This window comes from Gopherus flavomarginatus, chromosome 6 (genome assembly GCF_025201925.1).
Source record: "Gopherus flavomarginatus isolate rGopFla2 chromosome 6, rGopFla2.mat.asm, whole genome shotgun sequence".
Classification (NCBI taxonomy): Eukaryota; Metazoa; Chordata; order Testudines; family Testudinidae; genus Gopherus; species Gopherus flavomarginatus.
In genome coordinates, this window is record NC_066622.1 from 103,095,482 (window position 1) to 103,121,912 (window position 26,431).

Genomic DNA, 26,431 nt, shown 5'->3' on the forward strand with positions numbered 1-26,431 from the left:
ATAAGTAAAATTCCTTGGAGCTGGCTAAGTGATAGCAAGGCAACAAATAAACAAAAACCTCCCATGCTAAACAAAGGAATATAATTACAAACTGCTAGACAAGCACATATGCAGCACTTAATAATTCTAGGTGCTGTGACTGATCCACATGATCTTTTATGCAGTTGAAAAGGAAAATTGACTTCCAACCAGTTTCCTTGTAGCTATCATCAAATGACAGAAAAATTGATAATTCGTGCATCTGGCCTCCTACTTTGATAAATTTCTCCTCTTGTTACAGTAAGCCAGTCATATCACCTCACGTTGTCACATTGTGAAGAGTGCACATAGTTAATTATATTATTTCCATATAGTACAGTGTATGGTACAAATGCTATTGGGCAATTTTTATGAAAACACAGAGATGAAGCCAGCTTTCATGTTCAGGTTTCATTTTACGACCTCTCTATCAATATACCTAGGATTTTGAAATGCAGGCCAGATCAGAACTCCAGTTCGTCTCTGAGGAAGGGACATAATGTGGATGAAACATAACCTATTATTTAAAAAAAAAAATTATTAAAAAAAAGGACAACCATATTTTCTTAAGATAAAAGGAAAAAAAAGATCTAGGTTGATCTAAGAAAAGGCACCTTCAAAATTCTTCCTAGCCTATCTTTGAAAACTATAATCTTTAAATCCTTCCACTTTCCCATCAATCCTTGCTGAGTGGCTATGAAGACACTTTAAATGGTTCAGTTCATGCCAACTGTGTAATAACAGAGTGGAAAAATCTGTAGATTAATTTGCTCAGAATCAGAGCTTTTACTGGACATAACAGCTGTCCTCTCTAAAGCCAGGGTAACACATATGTATATACTAAATTTAAACCAAGGAGTAAATACTCAGCTAGTATAAATGTACACCAAATAGCACTACTTAAAGAGCAACACTTTCCCATGTGATTCAGCAACAATGTTTAATACATGACGATCCATTTTTATACATAAACAATTTTTATCATAAACTCTAATTTTTTAATTCTACTTCAGAAGTTTTATATATAATGACCCAATGTCCATTTTACTGGCATGGCTGACTGTTTTAGGTAAACTGTGAAGACCAAGGGTGTGCTCAGACTCTGACGTGGACTCACAGCCAATCTGCTCAAGATTGTCTCATACTATGGTGTTATGTTTAGCACCTGTGAGTTCTGCAAGCGGGTCTATCTCTATAGAAATGGTTATATTATAATTCTTCACATTTGTCATAGACATGTCATATTTGCTTGCTGCCTCATGGAAAAAGGCTACAGAATCTCATGACAAGTTTGTATGACACAGTGTAAGACTGATGAATTTAAGATCAAGAAAATCTGAAGATGGATTGAACATCCTAGCATTACTTAGACCCTTCTGATAACATTTCTGAGGGTTTTACTTTTACATATGTTTCTGTCACTACGTGCATTGGAAGCACCTTGTTTCAGCCTCTGATTTGCTGGCTTATGTTTCTTGCTCTTGGCATATATTGATATGCTGATGTTCTATAAGTATTCCCACTGCCACTGATACAAGTGGTTGCCTGTCTCTGCTTTGCAATGAATGGGATATATATCTTTAGATGATTGTAAGTCTGTTTTTAAATTTTGAAGCAGTCTTTTCTTAAAAACCTCTTGTTGTGTCAGTATAATTTAAGTCCTGGTATTTGTGGTTTTTTATTTTCTCCATAGTTGCAAGAATTTTCAGTCCCACATGAAACTTTTGTTTTTCCAGAAGAACTGTTCTTGCTTCCCACACCAAGATTCTCAATTATTATTTTTACAGGAAGCTTATGTTTGCCATCTCATTTTATGAGAGACTGAGTATGGAGACCTATACAATCCACATCAAATTAAGAGAAACCTTTCTTGTCACTCATCCATCCAGGTTTCCCAATTACTCCGTTATGTTTACACTGCACTGTGCTGCACTGCTATGCCTTATGCCTATACAACTTAAAAATAGGGAGGAGGGGAATAGTTCTGCGTTTACTGCATGTGGAAAATGAGGGGGTTATGTGTATTATTTTGCATACATATCATATATACCTCAATTCACCCATTTGATATTATTCTAACTGATTACACAGAGTTAAATCAAAGGAGGCTCAGAGTGAGAGAACAAAGAAGTAATAAAACAATGGCAAAGATAACGTACAGTCTGGTCCAGAGAATACCAATGGTCCTTGAGGAAACAACAGAGAAATTATTAATTGATGAACGCTCCTGCCAGGCTCTAAAGTTTACTTTTTTCCAGACCTGAGCTTAAGATCAAAGAGGATATTAAAACCTTAATAACAGTATCTGAAAGAAGCAGATTGAGAGGGCTGTCAGCAGCCTCCGAGGGAAAGATACTGACAGAGACACACACAAACGGCAGCAAGCAGACTCTCTCAACCCAGAGATGGAAGTGACCAGGCTGACTGGAACGTACCAAAGCTTGCAAGGAAAGAGTAAGATTTAGATAAGGGAAAATATGCACATGGGACTTTTTTGTTTTATTCCTTTTGTTGTGTAAGATATACCTTTGAGTAAATAAATTATGCTTTGTTTTGAGGAAGCTATTTTCGAATCACTTTAATCAGTCACTGTCAAAGGTTCCCAGAGGATACAGGTGCCAAACACAATTGAGCCTGTTGTGCAGTGCAGTGTAAACAGTTGGGAAACAGGGGGTTTGTAGCCCAGAGATCCAATCTAAGAGAGGTAGGATTGCAGGGTTCCACCTAGAAAGGGTTGAAGGTAGTAAAACCCTATCCCCCCAAGAGTACACTGAAGAGAGACTAAACAGAAAATAAAGCACAGTTTTCTTTATCACAGTGACATTGTAAAATCTAGTTTGCTCTGTCAGGTACCCAAATTGCTCAGTTTTCTATCAGAATTATGCATTCAGTAAAGAGAAAACAGCTGCCAACATTAATAATTTCAAACAAAAGCCAGTGCACCATCCATGGTAGTACTGCAGGCATTACAAATAGGACTTGTTTTCTTTTGTCATTTTTTTTATAGACAAATAGTTCAGAGAAAAACAACTAATATATAAACAATGGAGTCAACAGAAAATCATCAGTAGATTCAATACAAAAGCTAAAGTACCAGCAACCTGTCTCAGCCTAATCTAAATCACAGAATTTTTTATGTGTGAATTTTATTTGTAAGGCATTACTACTGCCTACCTTTATTTTTAACTTTGACATATAATAAATATTTGTAATGATCTGAGTGATTTTCAGATCAATAACTTTTAAAATTTTATGATGACTGGTGATAACAATAAATCATACTTCCTCTTCCCTTTCTAGTAAGTCATTCTAATAGCATGGATTTTTGCTAAGGTTATGTCATTTATATCAAAGACCTTTTTTTTTTTAATGACTGGCTTTAGTGATGCAAGTAACTTATTGAAGATTCCAAGGAAGCTTCAAAATAAATAAATAGTGCAAGGGTAGTTACTTTTTGGACAGAAAAAAGTCAGCAGTTTTCTTATTATCTAATAACAGTTCTACCGTCATCTCCATATACAACACACGAAAAGCAACAACTATCCAATGCAAGGCATTGACCTACAGCAATAAGAAAATTCAGTCAAATTTTCCACTCACATTCCTAACTCACTTTAAATTGCATCGGTATTGCAAGAGTTTGAGATCAGTGTGGGACTCATTTGTATTGTGTCTTCTTGAGACACCAAAACAAAACCAGTGAGTTCCAGACCCAGAGGCTTAAATTAGGATCTCCTTCCTTCCTATGGGTTTGCCATAGGAAGTGAACTTAATGCTAATTTTACAGCCTGCAAATGGAAATCCTGCATTTATTTACAGGTAAAATACAGATATTGGCACTGTAAACTTCCCCACCCTCTTCAGCGAGCCTCAAACCTGAGTCTCTATGCCCAATCCATTATTGGTGTTCCTACTGAGATTGCCAAATAGCGCTTATTATGCTGGTTGAGATTATGATGTAAACTCCTGGATTCAGACCATCAACTCATTTCTGTTAATCCACCGAACAGTTATCATCTTGTCGTGATTTTCAGTAACTATTGACCTTTCTTAAGCCCAGTGACTTAGATGGGAAAAGATTTTTCTTTCATTAACAACCCTCTGAATGATGTGGTCCCCTAATTAAGTCATACACTTAATAGGACTTTCATATATTTTTCAGATTTTAAAATGAAAAAAAAAAAAAAAAGCTAAAAGTTGCCGTAAAAAGATCACTGTTGACCAAATGAGACAAGGGCAGCCAAGAACATTTGCCCACAGTTTTGACAAGAAAATGCCACACTAGGATACAGGAGCCAAAAATGTTTGTGTATCCAGTAGAAAGTTCAGCCTTCTGGGAAACCCACCACAAAAATTTGCCAAATATTTTTGCAATGGAATGTATGAAGCAAAATTGTTGGGGAATTTTGCAAATGAGCCATCCTTCTGGAATTTAAAAAAACTGCCTTTAACAACACAGCAAATTTCAAAGGCCCTAGAGTAATTGCAGGTTCAGAGAGAGTCCTGCTGGGTAGAAACACATGTAACAATCACCTGCTCCTGAGGCCAGAACAGTAGTGTCAGGGTTCCTTCCCCACTCTGAACTTTAGGGTACAGATGTGAGAACCTGCATGAAAGACCCCCAAGCTTATTTTTACCAGCTTAGGTTAAAAACTCTCCAAGGCACAATTTCTCTCTTATACCTTGGATTAAGTAACGCTGCCACCACCAAGTGACTTAAACAAATATTTAGGGAGGGCCACTTGGAGCCCGACCTTCCCCAAATATACCCCTAAACCCATACACCCCTTTTCCTGGGCAGGCTTGAGAATAATCCCCCAAACCCTTCCACCTCCTTTCCTGGGGAGGTTTGAGAATATATCTTCACCAATTAGTACAGGTGAACACAGACCCAAATCCTTGGATCTTAAAACAATGAAGAATCAATCAGGTTCTTAAAAGAAGAATTTTAATTAAAGAAAAGGTAAAAGAATTATCTCTGTAAAATCAGGATGGTAAATATTTTACAGAATAACAAAAGACTCAAGAACACAGAGGATCTCCCCTCTAGGCAAAATCTTAAAAGTTACAAAAACAGGCATAAACCTCTCTCTTACATAAAGGAAAAAACAAGCCAAAATAAAAGTAAACTAATGCATTTCCTTGCTAAATACTTACTAACTTTATAGGAGCTGGATTGCTTGCTTCCTTGAGCTGTGTCCGGCAAAAGTCCACAGAACAGACAGACAGAGCCTGTTTCCTCCCACCCCCAGATTTGAAAATATCTTGTCCCCTCATTGGTCCTTTTGGTTAGGTGTCAGCTAGGTTACCTGAGCTTCTTAACCCTTTACAGGTAAAAGAGGAATTAACCTCTTACAGGGTAAAGAGGGATTTTATGCTACCCTTAGCCATATGTTTATGACAAGTAGCTGTGAGGGTCGATACAGTAGCAACTGGCTGACCTTTCTCCCTATCAGTTCTTTACAGGTTGGAAAGCATACTGGTCATTTATCCTTCCTTCCACCTCTTTACAGTCTTCTTTTCAGTTATCTCAGCTTTCAGAGCAGCATAGATCTGAACAAAGGACTTGTCTCCAGAAGTGGATGCCAACTCTCACTACCCAGGTAAAGAGCCTTTTACATATTATGGTTTTTTCTCCAGGTTGCTCTGCACAGATTGAGTAGTGGAATGCAAAACAGACTGAACATTGGACCTGGTATTAGAGCAGTCTAGAGAGCTCCCAGTATACTGAGGAGTTTATGTCCCTATGCTTATGTCTTGGGCAAGGTCCCTTTTTCATTGAGCTTGTTAAAAACACAAAGCCTAAAAGCACTGCTCCTCTTTCTCTGATCTGTTTGTTGCAAATGAAATTATGAAGCAGAATTCCTGTTTCTCTTTCCACCACATTTTCAGTAAACACAGTTGAAGTAACACTGTTAATTCTCACTGAAATGCAAAGGAAAAGGAATAAGGCAGAGAGTGGAGACAGAACTCATGCTCAGATTCCATGCTGAAGGGTGATGTATAAAAATCTAGGTTGAGAGATAAAATTAGATTAGATGGATTAGATTAGACAGCTCTGAAGGACTCTTCGTTTGCAAATTAACTGCATCCCAATGACGCAGAGTGAGGTGAAACTGAAAATCAGCCTCCAACGGTAACAACAGAAATGCTATGGGAAGAATTGTTTCCATTTATTTTCCATTGGCCTAGAGACTGCAGTGAATAGGACACCAAATATAGAGATTTGGTTAAAGTTGTGTCTGCAACTTTAATTAGCATAAATTAAAGTAACAGAACTAGGGAGAACAGCCAGCTGTCTCCCCCCAACACAAGCTACCCATCAGATTAAGTTCAGAACAATTCTCAAACAAATAGAAGTAAATTCTTAACATAAGACTATCCCTCGCCTGTTCATGCAAAATATAACTCATGATCAGCACCAAGCAAGCCCCATATCATCATGTGTGGAATGTGGGTTTAAGTGAGGGAAGTCTCTTTCTGCACCAGATAGCATAGCCCTCACCTTTCCAGGCAATGTGCAGCAAGAATCCAGTTAGATGTCACCCGGATAGTGCCCTGGACTGCAGCAGCAAATCTTGCCCTCCTGCTACTTCAATTAGCTTGCACTGGGCACCTACTACAGATGCAATAAATAACTATCAATGTCCATAGCCAAACTCCTGTGTACTTCCGGGAAGGTAATTCCTCCCTCCCTCCCCCATTGCAATATGGGAAGAGCTTTAAAAGGGAGCCGGCTGAAATTCAGAGCAAAATGAGAAATCCAGCAGTAAAAAACAGGAAAGGAAAAAACAGAACAAAACAAGGGAAGGAGAGGTGGGACAAAGCAAACAGGTGCAAATGGTTGTGTATGCCTGGGAGACACAATATAAGCTGCTCTTCCCTTGTGGGCTGCCACTGTGCCAGGGAGGTGTCTTCAAAATCCATGAATGGGTCAGTGGTATGGAAAATAAGAGCTTCTGCCCATACACAAAGCTGACACCACTACCACTCCACATAGCAGTCAAGTCATGCCATGTTTCATTATCATTTGTTTATTACAATATTTTGAGTCATTAATATTAAAGTTCAATGGGTTTCTTTTAAGCAAACCTGAATACATTCTTAAAGTCCATTAATGTGACAAGCTCCTTGGAAGAAAACATGTGGACATTTCACTGAAATGGGCATCACTTTGCTGCCAACAGTTATGAATTCACATGACAGCTTCTAACCTCTTTGCTTTGAGAAAATATTACTGATCAAAATGTCTTTAACAGCTTAAGGGTTTTCTGCTCTTTGGCTGTTGGAATGTTTAAAAATGACAGTTCAGAGCCTGAGGATTAGAGCCAGAGCCTTGTAAAGAATTTTTTTTTTAAAATCCATTCAGAAAGAGGTCAAGAGCTTTCAATAATTAGAGCAATATCCATACAAAATTAGCTAGGCCAAGTTGCTAACATCTGGGAGAACAGAAGAAAACAGATCTAGCCTCTCTCACTCTTCTGAATTCTTATTTCATTAGACCTCAGTTGGCTTTTGCATAGCTCACTCAGCTTAAACTGAAATGTTTCTCTGCTGGAACCACTCCAAAGTTGCTGCTCTGCTTATGATGTGTAAAATGCTTTAGCTTCCAACACACACAGTACGTGCAGAGACTGATTTTTTAAGGCAGTTATAATTCACAGACGAATAAGTATTTTAACCCTGAAAACATTTTTCAGACTTTCAGACAAATGAATGGGAAAATAGGACGATGCCTCACTCTCACAGACCTTGGGAGACAGGCCAGTCCTCGCTTACAGACAGCACCCCCAACCTGAAGCAAATACTCACCAGCAACTACACACCACACAACAAAAACACCAACCCAGGAAACAAACCCTACAACAAACCCTGGTGCCAACTCTGTTCACATATCTATTCAAGGGACACCATCATAGGACCTATTCACATCAGCCACACCATCAAGGGCTCGTTCACCTGCACATCTACCAATGCGATATATGCCATCATGTGCCAGCGATGCCCCTCTGCCATGTACATTCATCCTCCTGAATAGTTAACCCTTAACAAATATTTACTAGAATGTGAAATAATTTTCCAAAGGAAGGATGTTTTAGTGAATATTACTGCGGAGGTTGTGATTAGTCAAAGCGGGCCCTGGAGTCCTCATGATGTTCTTGACCTCTGTCATAATCTGGGTTTACAGTATGGTACAGAGACTGTACTGGTCTTCTTGTGATGAATGGAAGTCAGATAACGGTGCAATTTTTTTTGACTATTATAGCTTTGATATTATTGAAATGCCTGTGGACTGTGGCAGGGATGCACAACGTTGTTCTTGAATAGCTCTGTTCTTTCTTTCTGAGGGTTACTATAGATTATATTCTGCTGCTGCTGTTTCATGTGCAGATTATTAGTTGAGGTGATATGGGCTATGGTGCCTTTAGTAGTACACTGATATGGCTCAGCTCTATTTCTGTTTCATTACCCTGATGGTGAAGTTGCTCATCTCTTCAAGCATCAAGCTGAGATTCAGGCATGGCTGAGACCTGCCAGCCCAAACCCAAAAAGGCAAAAACAAAGGGTAATGTTGCTTAGCTAGGTGAAACAATAGTGGAAGTTATGTCAGCTTCCTTGAAAAAGAGAATTTGCTTGTCTTTTTATATTTCTGCTTCACAATTTGAGGGTCTAGTTAGATACAGAATCAACTGACAATATCTAGGTAGCACCAGTGCTTTTTGCTTTTTCCAATCTGCATTGGTAAGATGGCGCTGACATTTCCTGTTGACTGTGGAGTTGGATCTCACTAAAATGATATATGCCTCTGACACATCCAGATTGGTGCAGGAGCGTGTGCTGATGGCTGAACTGCCACTCCTAATAATTTGACAGCTTTATTAATAGTGATACTTTTAATATTCATAGACTTGTATTCTGATATGAAATTTGCAATTTCAATGGCGTTAAAAATTAAAATTGGAAAAGCTCAAGCTGTTTTTGATGTATGTAAAAGTATTTGCAAATTAAATTTCTAACTGTTTTTGTTCATCTGCAACTTTTTAGAAGCAACTCTCAGTAAGAAACCATCCTAGCTTACTATCTGTATGTCTCCTCCTAGTTTACTAGCTACAAATCCTGGAAGAAAGAAATTATGGATAATAGCTGTCCTAGCTTCTAGGTAAGTGAAGATACACAGTAAATTGAATTTGTTTAAGTAAAAAGTACAGAGTTCTCTAGGCCCTTTTTAAGAAAACATTAGATCAGAGTGATTTTTTATGGATGTACAGAAACTTCAGTTATAGTTTTGCATATAGTAACTCTAAATGAGCTAGTTGGTACTACTTTAATGTATCCCTTTAAAGTTGTCTGTATTAGCACAGGTAATACCTCTCAACAAAAGAGGATCTGCTGGATCATCTGACACTTCTGAAATTGTCTGCAGTTACCCTGTAATACAGTTAATAGAGATATCTTAATATAACAAAACTCAGAAAACTATGATTGCTATGGACAGGAACAGATGAAATCTACATGCTCATCCTACTATCTCTTTATTGTGATAGTAATAACCCACTCAAAAACTGTATCCACCAATTAAAATACAAGTGCCTTTTCTCTCCTGCCATCTACAAGGCTTCCTGTTTTCTCTGGTCTCCAAAATATGTATGTTTGACCAACTAAAATAGCAGCAGCTGTCACTGAGCATAGCATTTAGAGTACAGACAGGCTAAACGAGAATGCAAGCTGAGTTATCTTAATCCTAACAGCTGAACTGCTGCATGAATAGGAGTAGCAAATATTTTTTTCCAAGTAAAAGAGTACATATTTTTAATTCCAAAGGTATTCATGTTGGGACAACATGAAATTGTTTTCTCTATAAATAGTACTCTTTCGCTTTACAAATTGTGCTTGCAAAAATATTGTGGGAAGGTATCTGCCTCGAAATATTTTTCTGCATTCACTATTCCAGTTTTGTTGGTACAGTGAATGTTTTGAAGACACTGTACCCGTTTACTTGATTCTGCACCTTACTAAAGTTGGCCCTGATCCAGGATGCATTTAAGCATGTTCTTAACTATAAGTACATAAGTAGTCCCACTGGAGTCAATGGGACTACCTATATGATTGCAGTTAAGCATGTGCTTAAATCTGCTGAATCAGGGTCACTGAGCAGCACATTATCTCATGAGTAGTCCATTTAAAGTGGGTTATTCACAGAGCAAGATATTACTTAGTGTGAGTAAGGAGTGGCAGATTCTGGCCCTTAGAGACAGGGCCATCAAGATCAGGCTCGGGCCCCAGTGAAAAAAAATTTTTGGGCCCACCAGCAAGGGTGGACTGACTAAACAGGGCCGATGAAGCTGGGGAAGCCGGGCCCTGGGCCCTCTTCCAGACTGCCAGACCCGGGTAATTTGTACCGGCTTCTCTCTTCCCCCTCCCCCCCCCCCCCCCCGTTGGCCCTGCTTAGAGATTCTGGTTTTGTTTTAATTGTATGATGATTGAAATAAAAAAAAAAAAGTTAGATTTGAGTTTGTGGTAGATAGCAGTGTAAATCCAGGACTTGCAAATGGCTTTATTTCCTTGTTATTGAAAAAGATTAGATTCAATTAAATGACAAACCTCTGTTGTGGAAAGCACTAAATGTTGTATTGTTATGCAAGGCAATTTAAATTTGAATGGTATGAAACGTGGGAGGAAATCACCTGTAAAATTTTTCATTGTATGGACAAGTGTTCGTAAACACACATGCTAATGATCGTATTAAAATTAATTTGCCTATTTAATTATTCATACCCACTTAATCAAATATTGCACTTTGCTAACAATCTTTAACAATTTATTTTGGTTCCAGTAGTAAGAATGTATATTCAAGCTTTTGACAACATGTGCAAATATGCTTTTATCAGAGAGTACTTATTTAACTTTTTGTCCCAGTATAAACCTTAGAGGCAAGTCTTATAGTCAAAGACGTTGGAGAGAATAGAAGAAAACATGTGAGTAATACATACCTTTCTATGCATAAAATCATCTCAATAAAAGTTAAGTACCAGAATAAGTGTTATTTATGTAATATATATTAAACAAAATAAAAATCACATTACCGTGTTTCTTGAAAATAATATTCACTTCTACAATCATTCACATGCTCAGTTTTATTTTCATATTAATTAAGAAATCTAGACTTAAAACAAATCCTCTTTCTATGCATTGTTGTTAGAGCAAGCTTTATTACACATTGACTTCTTTGAGGTCAATTGGAGTTTTGCCATTGATGTCAATGGAGCCAGGATTTCACTCATTATTTATAATTATTGGACTTATTACTCCCAAATAGATTGTAAATTGCAAAATTTTCAAATCATTTCATTCACTAATCTTAAACATTTTTTTTCAACCTACCAAGGCCAATTGGCAAAAACAAAAAACAAACATAACAGCAATCAAACTCTTTCTTCCTTATTCGTTTCCTTTTCATATCCACCTATACACTACGGTCCAGAAAATTAAGCATAAATGTTAGTTTGATAGATCTGCCACAGACAATACCTCATCATTTTTGGAACTCCATGTCATTCCTTCTGGGTAAAAGTTTCCATACAAAAAGTAACACTCACAAAGTATTTTAATACAATGCTTTCAATAAATATTAAAAACCAGAGAAAGACAAATAAAGAAAATCCACTTTCTGTAGTAGTCAAGCCTAGTGTGATAGTGTCATTCAAAGCCTTAAAATCATCTTCCTTGCCAATTACAGCATTCAGAATACACATTCTTTTTAAGGAAGGGATTCAGAACCTTCCAAGATAAGGCCCTTAGTTGTTTCCTTGTGTGCATATGTGTGCACGCGCACACACAGAAAGCTTGCTTTTTTTAAACCTTGTATCCTTTGCAAACTAAAAAAGAGGGATAAAGAAAAGGCTGCTTACACAAAAACAGAAAGAATGTCTATACACTTGGAAATATACCCAAATAAGTGTCAGAATCTCACTTCTGTCATCCTGTTGGAGTAAAATTAAATTTTCCCAAGCCAGCTAATTAATCAAGTAGGGCTTCTGGAAAGCCATAAAAAGGAGTATTTACAAGAATGCCTAGAGGCAGGGACGTCTCTAGCCATTTCGCCGCCCCAAGCACGGCAGCACGCCACAGGGGGCACTCTGCCGGTTGCCGGTCCCGCGGCTCCGGTGGACCTCCCACAGGCGTGTCTGCGGATGCTCCACCGAAGCCGTGGGACCAGCGGACCCTCCGCAGGGATGCCTGCGGGAGGTCCACCGGAGCTGCGGGACCAGCGGACCCTCTGCAGGTACGCCTGCGGGAGGTCCACTGGAGCCGCCTGCCGCCCTCCCGGCTACCGGCAGAGCGCCTCCCGCGGCATGCCGCCCCAAGCACGTGCTTGGCGTGCTGGGGTCTGGAGCCGCCCCGCCTAGAGGTTGCCACAAATTTAATAGCACTCTAGAAATAATTCCATGGCCAGCTATCTCTTAAAATGTAAATTAGCATGCCCACACTGTCTGTTTAAAATCTGTTTTGTATAGACTCAATGCAGCCAAATTCTTAAACATATGCATAACTTTAACCATATGCCTAAGTCCATCCCATCTCAGCAAAGAAGTTAAGCATGTGCTTAAGTTTCATTGACAGTAATGGAACATTAGTACACGCATAGTGTTAAACACATAATTAAATGATTTACTGAATTGAGACCTAAAAGACTAGATTAAATTACCCAGTTGTTTATAATTTGGTTTTCACAATCTTGGTCCTGCTAGTGAAGGCATGGGGCTGGACTCAATGACCTTTCAAGGTCCCTTCCAGTTCTAGGAGATAGGAGTATCTCCAATTATTTATTTTTTATTGTTATTTATTTGTCTACATGGCACCAATAACAGGATGCTGCCCTTTGGCAGTGCTTTATACTTGAATATTAGGTATATCAACTGCTCACGACCAACTTATATATCCATGAAAATGGGACGTGGGAAAGATGAGGTTTTCATAATCAATAGTTTTGATTGACATACAGGATCTAAAAAGTTGACTATAGTTTCAGATCTGATGTCAAATTGGACAATGGTTTCACTCATGTCTATGATTAGGTATGGAGCAGTGGTACTAATTTTGTAATTTTATAAACACAGCTTTAGAAATTTAAAACCTTTTCTTTGCCATTCACCTGGCAAGGTCTCTGAGTGATAATCAAGCATCTCTGAGGTGATAACAACATAAGGAACTGATTTTTACTCTCCTTGTGCTCAGTGCCCCTTCACTTGACTCAGTTTTCTTGCAGCTTTGAATTTATATTTATATTTCTATATAAACTGATAAACTTATTCCAAAGTGGACAAGAATAACCTGTGTTTAAGTCTAAAATATGTAGAGTTTGGGGCAGATAGCTCTAAAAAAGGATTGAAATCAGGAGGAAACCAGAGAGCAATAATAACAAAAATAAATAAATGAGAAGATATGACCTGATGTTGGAGGGCAGGTGAACATGTGGTGGACCTTAATGGAAAATGACATTCTATGAGTAATAACATTCATTTAAATTTTAGGTCTCCCCAAAAGAATGAAAATGTGCAAGATATTTTTCAGAAAATAAGACAATTGTATTATTTTTCAGGGAAAAAACCACAAAAAGACATTTTTATTTTACATATTTTTTCTTTATATTTCATATCAATTTAATGTTCAGTAACTTGACTTCATACACCATATGCACAGATTGTTGCCTCAATGGAAGATGCTTAGATATAACTTTGATGAATGCCATGTAAGTAAATGAGTCAACAGTAAGATAGAGAACTAGACAGCACTGAGGGATTTGCCTTTGTACACTACAGCTAGGCTTGGTCAAAAAGTTCCTTCTTTTACCCCACAATGATGTCCTAGCAGAATCAGCATCTTTGTGTGAATTTTTTTTCCTGTTAGGTTATGTAATTAAAAACCTAGATATCTTGTTTTACTTCCTTTTCTCACATCCTTGGACAACTGGATACCAAGTTGTGGAAGATATTTCCTGGAGTAGTTTCTACCTACTGGCAGACATTAGCAATGTAAGAGGGTAGCTCTGGGTAAACCTCAAGATCTAAAACATGTGTAGCTTGTGGGCTGTCTGAACAGTTCTGTTTATCTTTGATATATTTTGGACTAGGAATACAAGACACAATTTCAACTCTTTGTAAATAAGAACCCTTAGCTTACTTTGTCTATTTTATGGCTGTTCTATAAACTTGCCTCCAGGGCTATCATTCAATCCGTATATTCCACCAGGTATCACATTTTTGTTGTGAATTCACATTAGCGTGTAGTTATGTACCTCTTATGTCTCTATTTGTCACATGAAAAAACCCGCTATTTTTTGCATGTTTACATGTTAGTATTGCTTTAGCCATGCTTACTCCAGCTGAGTGCCCTACAATGTAAACACGGAATGGAATTTATTGGCAATTAACTCTGTAAGCAGTGTATGCTGATACAAAGTAAGTTTGAATATATCTATTAAGTATTTTTCAGGGATGAATGCTCTGTTTATAGTTTCCATTGGCTATATTGTCCCAGCTACATAGCATTAAATACTTCCATGTTCACTTGCAGTTCAAAGTTAAGCTCCAGCTCTTCCTTTTCTACCTCAGTGACATCATAGCGGTATCAACATCAGAAGTCTATTAATTCAATAGCTCTTCTTTTGTCTTAAGTAAAGTGAGCACTAGTTTGATCACAAGTGTGTATTTTGGATGTACATATCAGGCAGAGTGACTGGGGAGGGAGGACTGAGTTCCTAAGTGAATGCGTCAAACAACATAGAAGCCAACAAACTGCCAGTAGAAGAGTGAGAAAATCGGAATTCGTTAACAGTCCCTTTTACCAGTAGCCAAGAGTTCTTTAATGGTTCTATGTGGAAGGAAAGAATTGGCATACAGTGTGTGCTCGATAGAAAAGCATAAGCTTAGTTTGGTTTTTGCTTAATTGAAACATGCCATTCTTTGTATAACTAAGACGACTGTCAATGGCTGGAATAGCAGTGACAACAACTTTGGAGCCTCTTCTGGACTCTCCTTCCAATGAAAGACTTTGATAGGTGCTTACTACAGAGGAAGTCTGTTCGGGGGCAAAGAAAAAGGACAAAAATGGCACCCATGATGATAAGAGTAATATGGAACAGAGGTCAGATATCTAACAAAAACTGTGCAAACTCCATGTATAACAGTACAAGCCTACTGGAAACGTCTATTAACTTATACAGACAACAAAATTACACAGGAAAGACCACATCACCACATTTGACAGCTAAGATTTTTCATTACAGATGATTTTATATGACTACTACATTTCAACTTTTTGCTACAAAAAACACCAATCAATTCCACTCTAATCTCCATAGAATTGACAATTAAGTAACTGACTGTCTCGCCAAAAGACATGTATCCGCCAAAAGACACTGACTCAAGGGATGAGCTCTCAAAACAGTCTAGCATTCACAGAGGTGTCTGGAGTATCATCCTTATATTTATACAAACCATATCTGAAAGTTCAACTACAATCCAATAGTAACATTCTTGCTCTTTAGCCAGGATTTGAATCCCAGACATTCCAATTTCTAACCTCCTCACTGGGTACACTATTGAAGGGCTTAAAGTCACACCTTGGGGATGGGAAAGCTATCACCGCAAAAGTTGAGATTAAACTATAAACATTGTTCTTTCCAATATAGTGCATTTTACTTGATCACAGTTTTTCTGGAGAAGCACAATAATTGTAACATTTTGGAGCAACAAATTACACCCCTGCTACATGATGACAAGCTTGTAAAAGGCTTTCCTGTGTTACATAGGCACTGAGGTTATAGCACCAATGTTGCCGTGTCTGCTCTTGTTTCTCAACTAAGTCCTGTTTTGCATACTATAATAGGTATTGACTTAGGTCCTGCCCACACGATATGACTTCTGATTAATGTTGTAACAGTTGGAGGCACAGACATTGTAACTGGCTATGAATAACATAGTTCAAATTATGTCCTAGTCCAGAAATCTTTACAGGATTAGAGTCCTAGAAACAACAACTCTAAAACTCCCATGAAGGATCATCTTTGGTTAAATTTTAATAAAAACGAAAGTCCAAAAAACAAAATAAAAACAAACCAAATAAAACCCTCTCAAAAAAACCCCCAAACAAATGAAACATATGTCATTCAATATTACAAAGTGTTGAGACTAAGTTAAGATTGCTAAACTAACAGAAGTCAGGAGAGTCAAAGTTCTCATTGACACTCTGTACTCTGATCTGACATAACATATGAGCTATAGTCACAAGGCACAGCTAAACGATGTAAATCTGAGGGTCACAGTTTTAACATAGAACTTACTGGCTTTTAGTTACTTTCACAAACATTCCAGTGTTATTTTTACAATATTTCATAAGGAGTAATACAAATGCTGATTGACGGCTATATGTTTAACTGCTTTTTGCTGATTTTCAAGATCTAAGCACTAAGGGGTTATGTAAAAATAGTGCTTTATCCCTATACTTCTATGGAATGGGGGTTCCCATTCTTTTTTGTGATGGCATCAGTAACTCTGTTTACTGCACTGTACATAACTTATAGGAATTCCTAACATACTGAACTAGTGTCGTATATCAGGGACTCCTTGGTCAGCACAGTAAATAAACTAACCTCTAGTTACTAATATAAGTTTCTTATTCACTTGATATTTCAAATGGGTCATTCAACTGATAACATCTCATGTTTTTCCCTGCTTAATCTTTGCTTTTAATGAAAAAACTATCCACATATACCAAAATGCACGGGGAGATTTTGCATCAGTTATATTTCTTCCTTACAAATTTTGCAAAGAACATTCTTCTATGAATTTCGGTTATTACAACTAAACCATATATTCCAAAATATCTACAGAATCCAGTTTTCTTGTTAACCAATGGCATTATTTGGCTCTGCTTCTGCATTGTTTTTTTCAATTATTGCTAATTAAGATTTTAGATTTCTGTTTACATTTTATCTTTAGCATTTGTATGTTCAGCCATATCATTTTTTTTATAAAACATAAGCTATGTTCATAGGTAGTACTGTTTAAACATAACACTACACTGGAGGATGAAGGCATAATGAATGCAGCCCTTAGTGATGGGATTTCCTTAAGGTTAACTGCTTGAAGTTCATTCATTCCTATTCACTCTAAAATTGAATACAGCTTTCCTCAGTTACTGGACAATTTAGAATCCTGGAATGTAGTTAATTTACAGTAAATCAAATCCTATAATGAGGAATGATAAAAGAGGGGAAAGACACATTTGTCCCAGAACAATACAATTATATAGACGTCAAAGTTATTTAAAAAACAAAGAAAGGTTACCTACCAGTTCAACTCGTCCAAAACCTCCAACTCCAAGAGTGTCAATGATGTTGAAATCAGACAGTTTCAGGTTGGCGAAGAAGGCAGCTTCAGCTTCATATCTGGATTTTTTTATGTGAAAAAATGGAAATTTCTTAGAGGTGCAAACCTGGGTATTGCATAAGATTGTACCTGAATGGCATGAGTGTGGAACAGGATTTACCTGGTTAACTTCCATCTTGTGTCAAAGTCTGTGTTTGTTCACACTCATAGTTTTGTTGGTCCCAATTGTAAAGTATAACATATATTTGCACTTTTTTCCCCAAAGTAGGAAAATCAAAGTTTCTACTGTGTCTATAAAACAAATTTTTGTACTGTAATTCAATTCCAGTTATCAGTTGAACGCTATATTTTGACACTTCCTATTAATCTTCTGCTGAGGACTGTTTTGCCTTTTAGTATTTCTGGAAGATAAAGTCTCTCATATGGGTTTCCCTTATCCACAGGCTAGCAGTAGTTTCTATAAATGTTTATTGAAAGTAGCAAGATCATTAAGGTCCCTGGAGAGCACTCACAGCCAAGTTATATGAAATCAGATCCAATAAGCTGAGGGCTGGTGTGCAAATGTCTGAAATGAATGACTTCAGACACATATTAACATTCCTAAAAATGTATCTTCACTTCTTTTATATTATAAGCTTATTTAGAGCAGAAATTCCCACCTAGTATCCAACAGTCCTGAAGCTTTCTCTTTAGCCTGTGTACAAGTGGCTTGCAATAAAAGCTCACACAGCACTAACTATGCAAGCATGCAAATCTGACACATGCAAGCCTGCCAAAATAAGCTTCCCACAAATATACTTGTGAATATGAATCCCTTAAAATATCTCCTTGTTGAGGATTATGGTATTTTTAGAAGGCTCAGAAGGCAGATGGATGAACAGGATCCACCCGCTTAATAAACTTTGGACAAGGAGGCATTCAGTTGCCAAAAAAGTCCCTAGTGCATGTGCATAGTCAAATGCAACATTTGACATTCAGGAACACAGAATTGTATGTGAAAGTAATGTTGACAGGATTATGAACACAAGCATGCAGGGTAGGAATTGTTTAGTGAGTTTACCGATATACAATATTTAATTTTATGCCCATATTTTGCATTTAGAGGATCCAAATAGCCTACAAAGTGCTATTTCATGATAACATAACAAGTAAGCATAGCTCACTACAGATAAGGTTTTAATATTTTCTGATAATAATACAGTCATGATAAAATGTCATAACGTTATTGATGATCATATACGCCTATCAATCCACCTATCTTTTTAATGTAGCTAATCTATCTTATCTAAACTGTCAGGGCTGTCACTGAATAATCTAATCTAATTCAATAATGGAATGTAACTGATTTACTCCCACCTTATTCCCCTCAAGCCAGCATTCGTTATTCTTTTAAAAGTGAAAGGACATTGTGAGGGCAGGGAAAGCAGCAGTTGACCTGTTCCAAGGTAACAGAGGAGCAGAAAAAGAGGGATAGGGGTGGGGAAGGTGTTTGGAGTGGCCTTATATAACAAAGTCCAAATTAAAACATAATACAAGGCAATCCTATCTTGTGGTTTCTGATGACAAATTAGTTGAGTTCTGCTTTATTATTTATAATGTCGTCAGATTCTCTCAATAACCTTGAGCCTATGGCCATAGCAGTCTGACTGCATCTGATATTGGAAGCTAATCAGTGCTGAGTCTGTTTAATACTTGGAATAACCTTGCATGACATGACTGCTTATTGATTATTTTATACTAGCCACGATGTGCATATTAAACTGGCAACATAAAAACTAAGTGTTGTTGGTAAATAAAAGGTCTACTTATAAATCTAATTTCTAAATAACAAAGAACAAATTACATTAGCAGTTGCAATCTAGTCAGGAAGACATTACTTCAGTCTGGCTGCCTGGACGAATTTAAACTATAAATATATTACAGTTTGTGACTTCTAATGTTGTAGCTCTTTTGGCTGATTTGCTACATTTAATAGTTTCTAGGGTTTAGATGTAATGGTAGGGCTGAGATCTTGTCAAGGATTTGCGCCCTAGTGTTGAACCAACTGATGGAATGCTTCCCATTGCCAAGGCACAAAGCACCACATTAGCCATCCTGTGGCGGGAAGGAGCAAGACAATGTGGTGACTGGGTTTATCAAATGGGGCACTCTATATGCATTAAGCCAAGTCATTTATTCCACAACATAGGACATGTGATATGCACTTGGGGAGTGCCATGCTGGCCAACCCATGATGTCAGGGAGGCATAGGATCCTGCCCTCTTCCCCAATCCTGGGAAACTTGATTGGATTTCTCCAATGCTGAGGAAGCAGGGGATCTGACATGCTAAGTGCGTTTTTTCAAATGTTGTTAAGGCCTCCACGATCATTTTTTGCATAGGAAAGACATGGAATAAATCATTTTCATTTCTATAATGCCTTTTATGCTGAAAGACTGTAAAGTGCTCCATAAACCATGTACAGTTCATTCAATTCTACTTGAAAGGAGAAAGCCTGCCCCAACATCCCAAAATAGAGTACAGACGAAGAGGTGCTCTTTCTGATTCTTGGGTATTCCGTGAACCCTCTTTAAAACCCCCAGTACAAAAGAGCATTTTGCAGCAAGCATATATCCTTCATCTCTCTGTGTAAAGAGTCACAAAAATTGATGCTCTAATGGCAGCTTTTAAATTTGGCTTTCTCTCATAATAAAAAAAGTTAATTAAAAATATCTTTAAGCTTCTGTGATGCATTATTTAATTTTTCTTCTTTTTGGCTAATTTTGTTTGGTAAATAGCCTGGTCTTCTGCGGTCAGTTCAATGAAGACTGCAAAGCAAATTTTGTACAGTGTGCCAGATACTTTGTCATGGGCATTATAGAAAAGAAAGAAATGAATTGTATATATTCTGAAACAAAAACATATGTAAAAGAAAGTGTACAGACCAGACAACAATCCTATTTGGTCTAATAATGATAATTACACCCTAATTCTGTTTCATTCCTAAAAGTAAAAGTCAAACTCTAATCCCATTCAACCTCCAATAAAAGAAGCAGACTCTCATCCTATTCTGTTTCTTAAGGAAAATTATTTAGGGCCAAATTCTGCCCTTATATATGTGCATGTAAATCCTTGAAAAAACTGAAGTCAGTCTGGAGAAACTTCACTGAAATCAGTTATTTCAGATTTCCTGGATGTCACTTAAAAAAAGATTGGCCCACAGGCCATGGAAAGCTTTCCCTACATAGCTAAGGAGAAAATTTAGCCCCTACCTCTAGCAGTCAAAGATTTGCATTGGGTTTTAGCTGTACAGCTAACTTTAACAGGAGTCATATAGCTCAACACTGGGAAAACCTAGCAGTAAATCTATAATGTAATTTAAACAAAAACATCAGAGTGAGAACATGCCTGTTCATGCCATAAATTAGGAATCAACTCTTTATCCTCGTTGCCCTTAATGCCAAGGATATGACTTCAGTCTACCTTCTTCTTATTCATTAATTTGATTGTGTGCTGCTTTCTAAACAAAAAACGGAATGATACTGGAGTATGCACACTCTCAGAAACAGGTTCAGTCACACTACTAATGGCAGACAATGGGCAAATATAGTACGTTCAAACCATTCTGTCTACAACATTGAAATAAGATTTCTCAATTTCATGTAAAAGAGAAGCAGTATGTTATACTTTTACCAACTACATGTTACATGTTATTCTATAGTGAATTTGCTTAATTCCAAAAATATTCTCCAAAGTGTATTTAGTCATAAAGGATTAGGAGGGCAGTTCAATGAGAACAGATACATGTGAAAGTTAAAAAATGTATGTAGACAGACATGTCTTGTTTTGGGCAGTTCAGAGAACCAGCTGCTGACGGAGACATCCAGGTCCTTGGGAACCCACCCCAGCAGAGACAGGTAAAAATGCTAGTGGGATGTTTATTACTCATGCTCTAGTGATAACTAGTGTGTTGTACAATCTGAAATAACTTGAATCTCATTGGAAAAATATACACATAAGTTCTGCTCATATTTCTTAACGATTTCCATGCCAAAGATTCTAAAACTTTTCTCCAGCTGGCATGGCAGAAGTGCTTGAGGTAGGTTAGGGGAGAAGGTTATACACGAAATATCTGGCCTTGTAAATAAGGTCTCCAGGTTTGTTTGAACTAGCCATGATCCTTTTTGACCTCTGGAAGGGTTGGTGACAGCCATAAAAATAACATTTAGTTATATAATTTAATAAAGTAATTAATGTATAGAGGTACAATGAGCAGCCACAGAGAGGTGAAAATACAAAGGAAAAAACGTGGATTGAATTTTTTCAAACAAAAAAAAGTTGATGTGTCAAATGTGCAAGGGGGAGTTAGCTTATTCTTAGAGAACATGGATTCTCACCAAAGTATTCAGCTGATAGGAGGAAAAAAACCATGCCTTATAATGCCTTATAATCCAAGTTATCCATACAAAGCAACCAAACTTCTTTTAAAGCATTTTCAAGAATTTAGGCAGCAGGAGATGAAGGGAGTAAGGCAATCAACACCTACTGAATTTCAATGGGAACTGTCTGCCCAACTCCCTCAAGATCTTTTTTTCCTTAGATAAAGATAATACCTCACTCTTTTAATAGGAGAGATTCCCTTTGTCTTTGCAAACATTTAGGCATCTAATCTCCTTGCCTTGGATATTTAATGTCCATTTATGTTAGAGATGGACAGAAAATAAAACATAAGCTATAGTTCAGGTTTGACGGTGACAAAATCTCATGAGCTGTTCTAAGATTTTTTGCAAATCTGCATAGAAGCAATTTTGCCACCTTATTTCTTCTGAAATCTCATAAAAATGGTTATCCTTTTGATATCTCAGAAAACAAAACAAATAGTAGAAATCAGGCTTCTTCTGGTTCTTGTTTTGGCAGGTTTTGGTCTGGGGGCTTGTATCCAAACCACCTCCTTCCCAAAATTCAAAGAGTTCCAGTCAATGTCCTGATTTTATAGCACATTTAGTATTAACTGAAATTATATGTTAAAAAAAAAGTTGTCAAGAGGCCCCAACCTGTTGCTGGTCACTATGCAGAAATCCCATTGCATAGAATTTCCCATTATTTTTAAACAGCAGTCACTGAATCAAGCCGTAAGAATTTGTATAATACATGTTATGCAGGGAAGCTGTGGTGAGGAAGGCATTTGGCTATTTGCATAGTATGTTGGAATGTCCACTTTCCAACTATTTAACTAACAGATTGCTGCATAAAAACACAAAGAATTACTTTGAAATAAATTTTAAATAGGACTTGAAATGTATCAAGAGTCACCACAATCTTAATCACTCAGGCACTCAAAAAAGAATGAGAAAATGACACAAGAACAGAAATTTGTAATTACCCTATTATTTAGTTTTGCTGAGCTGGCTAATAAATTAACTTAATGTGTTGGGAAACATTAGACATCTGTTACTAAGCAATCATCTTCAATACAAAACTTGGCTTAATTCCATGAACACTGCCAACTACATGTAAATTGTAACCAATTGGGAGCCAACAATAAACTCACTGAAACTAATAAAATGACTTTAAAGGAAAAAAAAAGAACTTCTGTGCCTTTTCCAATGATATCTATTTATTCAATGACTAATTTCTTTGGTTTTACATTCCATTTATTGGCCAGCTGAATTGATTCCATACACTAGCTATTTTGCCATCCTCAGTGCAATTTTGCAAAAGAGATTTTTGGACTCATTGCAGAATGTTAAATAAACTAGTTTTCTAGCATCTGGACGATTCTGTTCAAGTCTGGCCTACAGAAGGTCACATATGTAGTGTAATAATATGTAATAAGCTTTATGATCTCAACCTATTTAACTGGCACAGGACAATACCCCAAAAGCAAAACATATTTCCAAACAATTAATATTGCTTGCTCAGTAAGAGTCTGGAACTGCAATAAATTGGATGTGAGGTGGGCACATTTGTAGGACTAGTGCAGAAGGCTGCACAGTGCTAACTAGTACTTGTTCTGGCTGCAGGAATCAATCTGTATTTTAATCAGAAAAACATTCAATAACACAACCTAAATAAAAAAAAATATTCGTAGTTTAGCTCCCTCTTCGCAGTCGTCAAAAAGAACATTTTAGCTCTGTGAGTACTCTGCATAAAGAATGTAATTTAAATAATCTATGGGACAGTGAAACAAACGTTTCTTTATTTTATGCATTGTGACCTTAACTATCTCAATTTCAATATAATTGAACTGACTTTTATTTTGTTGTGGTTTATCATTTCCTACTGATTTTCAAGTGCTTTAAAGAAAAGCTTTGTAAAGTGGCATACTTGCCATCTTTAATATTAGTTTTCTGCCATTGGTATACTTACACATGTGTTGTGCAGAATTAGAGGTACACTAGTAGGATGTGTTTGATCTAAAAGGAGACTGATGCAAAATTATTATGATTTGTTTCAGAAAGCAAGTTACACCTAATCTCCAACCTGGGTGAAATCCTGGCCTCACTGAAATTAATGGCAAAACTTTTATTGACTTAACTGAGGTCAGGATTTCATCCTTGTAGAATCTTGTGTTTGTGTTACACAGGGAGCAGAAGGAAAGCCATTGCAACTTAGGGTCATCTCTAAGGCCCCAAAATACTTTAACTGTATTAAATAGCTGTATATTACAACTGTAGCTGTAAACATATGAAAGTATAGTATTAAATAGCTGTATATTACAACTGTAGCTGTAAATATATGAATGGATTCCATTGAATACATTAGGCCTTACGTGCTTAAACTTACACGTGTGCTTATGTAGCTGGGGATATTTTGTGATATGACAACTTCTAAAACTGTTGGTTTTGATTATATTAAATAACACAGTCAATCAACTCCTGCACCTGAACAGTTTTAGGAGGAACTGTTATCCTGAACTGTGTATTGAAAATTTGTTAGCAAGCAACAGATTCTTCACCGATGGTAATGAATCTGCTTTTTAGGGTAAGTAAATTGAAGGTGATAAACTGGTTTAAATTAGTGAAAGAATGAATTTCACCTAATGAAACTGCAACATTGAACACTTAAGAACAAAGTTTATGAAAAAGAATTTATCATCATTTCGATGATAAAGTATTTTCCTTACTTCTTGTCTCTATGATCTGATATACTTACACTGTACCTTGTAAAATATACAAACTGCTGCCCTCCCATGGCTTCTGATGGCTATACAGATAACTTGCTATGCCAGTTCTAGGTGCATTTTCTGGATTGGATTTGTGTACACCAGTTGGTAAATAGAAGTGCAGTTGTAGGCATTGGGGGATTAAATTCAAGCAATGAATATTCCTATTTGTTAGTAATGTAAACAAGAGGTAAATTATATTATTGTTTCAATTCCCACTGTATTATTGACTGTCCAATTTTTTGTAATGTAGTTTAGGATATTTATTTAAAGGTCAAATTTCAAATATTTTATTTCTACTATATGTGATTTACCCTTGGAGAATATGGAATTTATGAACGAACACATGGGCAAAAGCAAAAAATAAACATCTCATGTCGGTTTTGCATGAGATCCTTACCTTCAACTATGCCCTGTTTGTGTGGGGCACAGACGATAAATCAACTCGCACACCTTAGCCACATTCAGGCAACAGAGAGAAGTACGGAAGATCGACAGAATATATTACAAGCAGCATGATCCAGAGCCTGGAAATGCCTGTAAGCGGATTCTTGAGAGGCATTTTGTGTTTCTTTATAAGGCTGAACAGCTGCAGAGGTGTAGTCAGTCATCCTCTCAGAGCTCCCACCCTATGTGTGGGTACCAGTGATCTTCTATCGTATGTTCAGTGTGTTGGTCATCTTCAATATTACATACAGCTGGTGGAGATGTCCCTTAATGGACCATTGTAGTACAAAGAATTATGAAGATGATATTGCTCTTTCAGGATTCAATCCTACAAGGTGCTGAGCATCCCCAGCTCCCACTGGCTTCAATGGGAGCTGAAGGACCTCAGCACCTCCCAGAATTGACCCTCAAGTTATCATTAGGTGCAGTGATGGCTGAGATGTCCAAGTCTGAGTACAAGAGGCAACAGCAGTAGACTGAATTTTCCTGAGTGGAAAAAAACACTTGTATAGGTAATGTCTATGTTTTGTATCTCCTATCTCCAGGTACCCATTAACTGATTTTTAGATGCTTGTTCGTGGCACAAAAATGCCGTTTCATACAGACCCCTTTTGAATGAATACTGCCATTGGTAAGATAAAAATGTCAAGAAAGAGGCCTTTTCTTCAATTATTTTACTGACAAATATATAGTAGTTATATAGTAGTACAGAAAACTGTATTTATTTTTATGGCCCATCAAATCATACTAGTAATGTCCCATTACATCAGATTAGTTTATTAGTTCATTTATTAATACAGTATCACAAAATCATATTGGCACTTCTCCATTTATAGGAAAAGACAAAATGATTCTAACAAGACGCTGCACTGTTAGATAAAAAGTAATGACACAACAAGACTTTGCCATACCCTTATTGAAGGATTGTCATTTTTGTCCTCTACAGCCCTAGTGCTGCTGACCAGGAGGGGCTGGCCTGTTACTGCTATGATTCTGAACAGGACCTTTTGCCCTTTCCATATGCATATGGAACAGGAGGCATTCTAGTATGTCCATACACTCCATTTTCTGCAATTATTTGCTGTCCTCATGGTAGACCATATCTACAGGGGACAGACATGAGCAACACTTGGAATAAAAACAGATCTTTACTTAATAAAACAGCAACAGACAGGTATTTGCTGCACTCCCAGCAAGGGCACCAAAGAGCACCAAAGACAAAATCATCACATTAATCTTTCACCCCAATCTTACTTTTTCATAAATATTAAAGGAAAGGGAGAAGGAAATATATATTAGCAGGAAAAATATTCTAAAAGAAGAGGATAATAAAACCTTTCTTTAGTTCAGGTCTCCTTCTTCCAGACCAAGATCCTTCTGAGGTCAGCAGTGCAGTGGCTTTAATTCCTGGTTTAGCTGCTACCACTTCATTT

At 37.1% G+C, this 26,431-nt stretch overlaps 1 protein-coding gene across 7 annotated transcripts in view; it reads right to left on the reverse strand.

Annotated features, from left to right (window-relative positions):
* Positions 1 to 26,431, reverse strand: part of PRKG1 (protein kinase cGMP-dependent 1) — an 886,438-nt gene that overhangs the window by 30,516 nt on the left and 829,491 nt on the right. For 3 of the 7 annotated variants that reach the window (XM_050959422.1, XM_050959421.1, XM_050959423.1), the window contains one exon: positions 17,371 to 17,467. In XM_050959422.1, coding sequence (XP_050815379.1) covers positions 17,371 to 17,467 — 97 coding nt within the window. Of the gene's footprint in view, positions 1 to 5,179; positions 5,211 to 17,370; positions 17,468 to 17,568; positions 17,590 to 18,067; positions 18,099 to 24,951; positions 25,067 to 26,431 lie in introns of those variants that run through there. The other 4 variants (XM_050959424.1, XM_050959426.1, XM_050959427.1 and 1 more) reach the window with 4 other exon arrangements.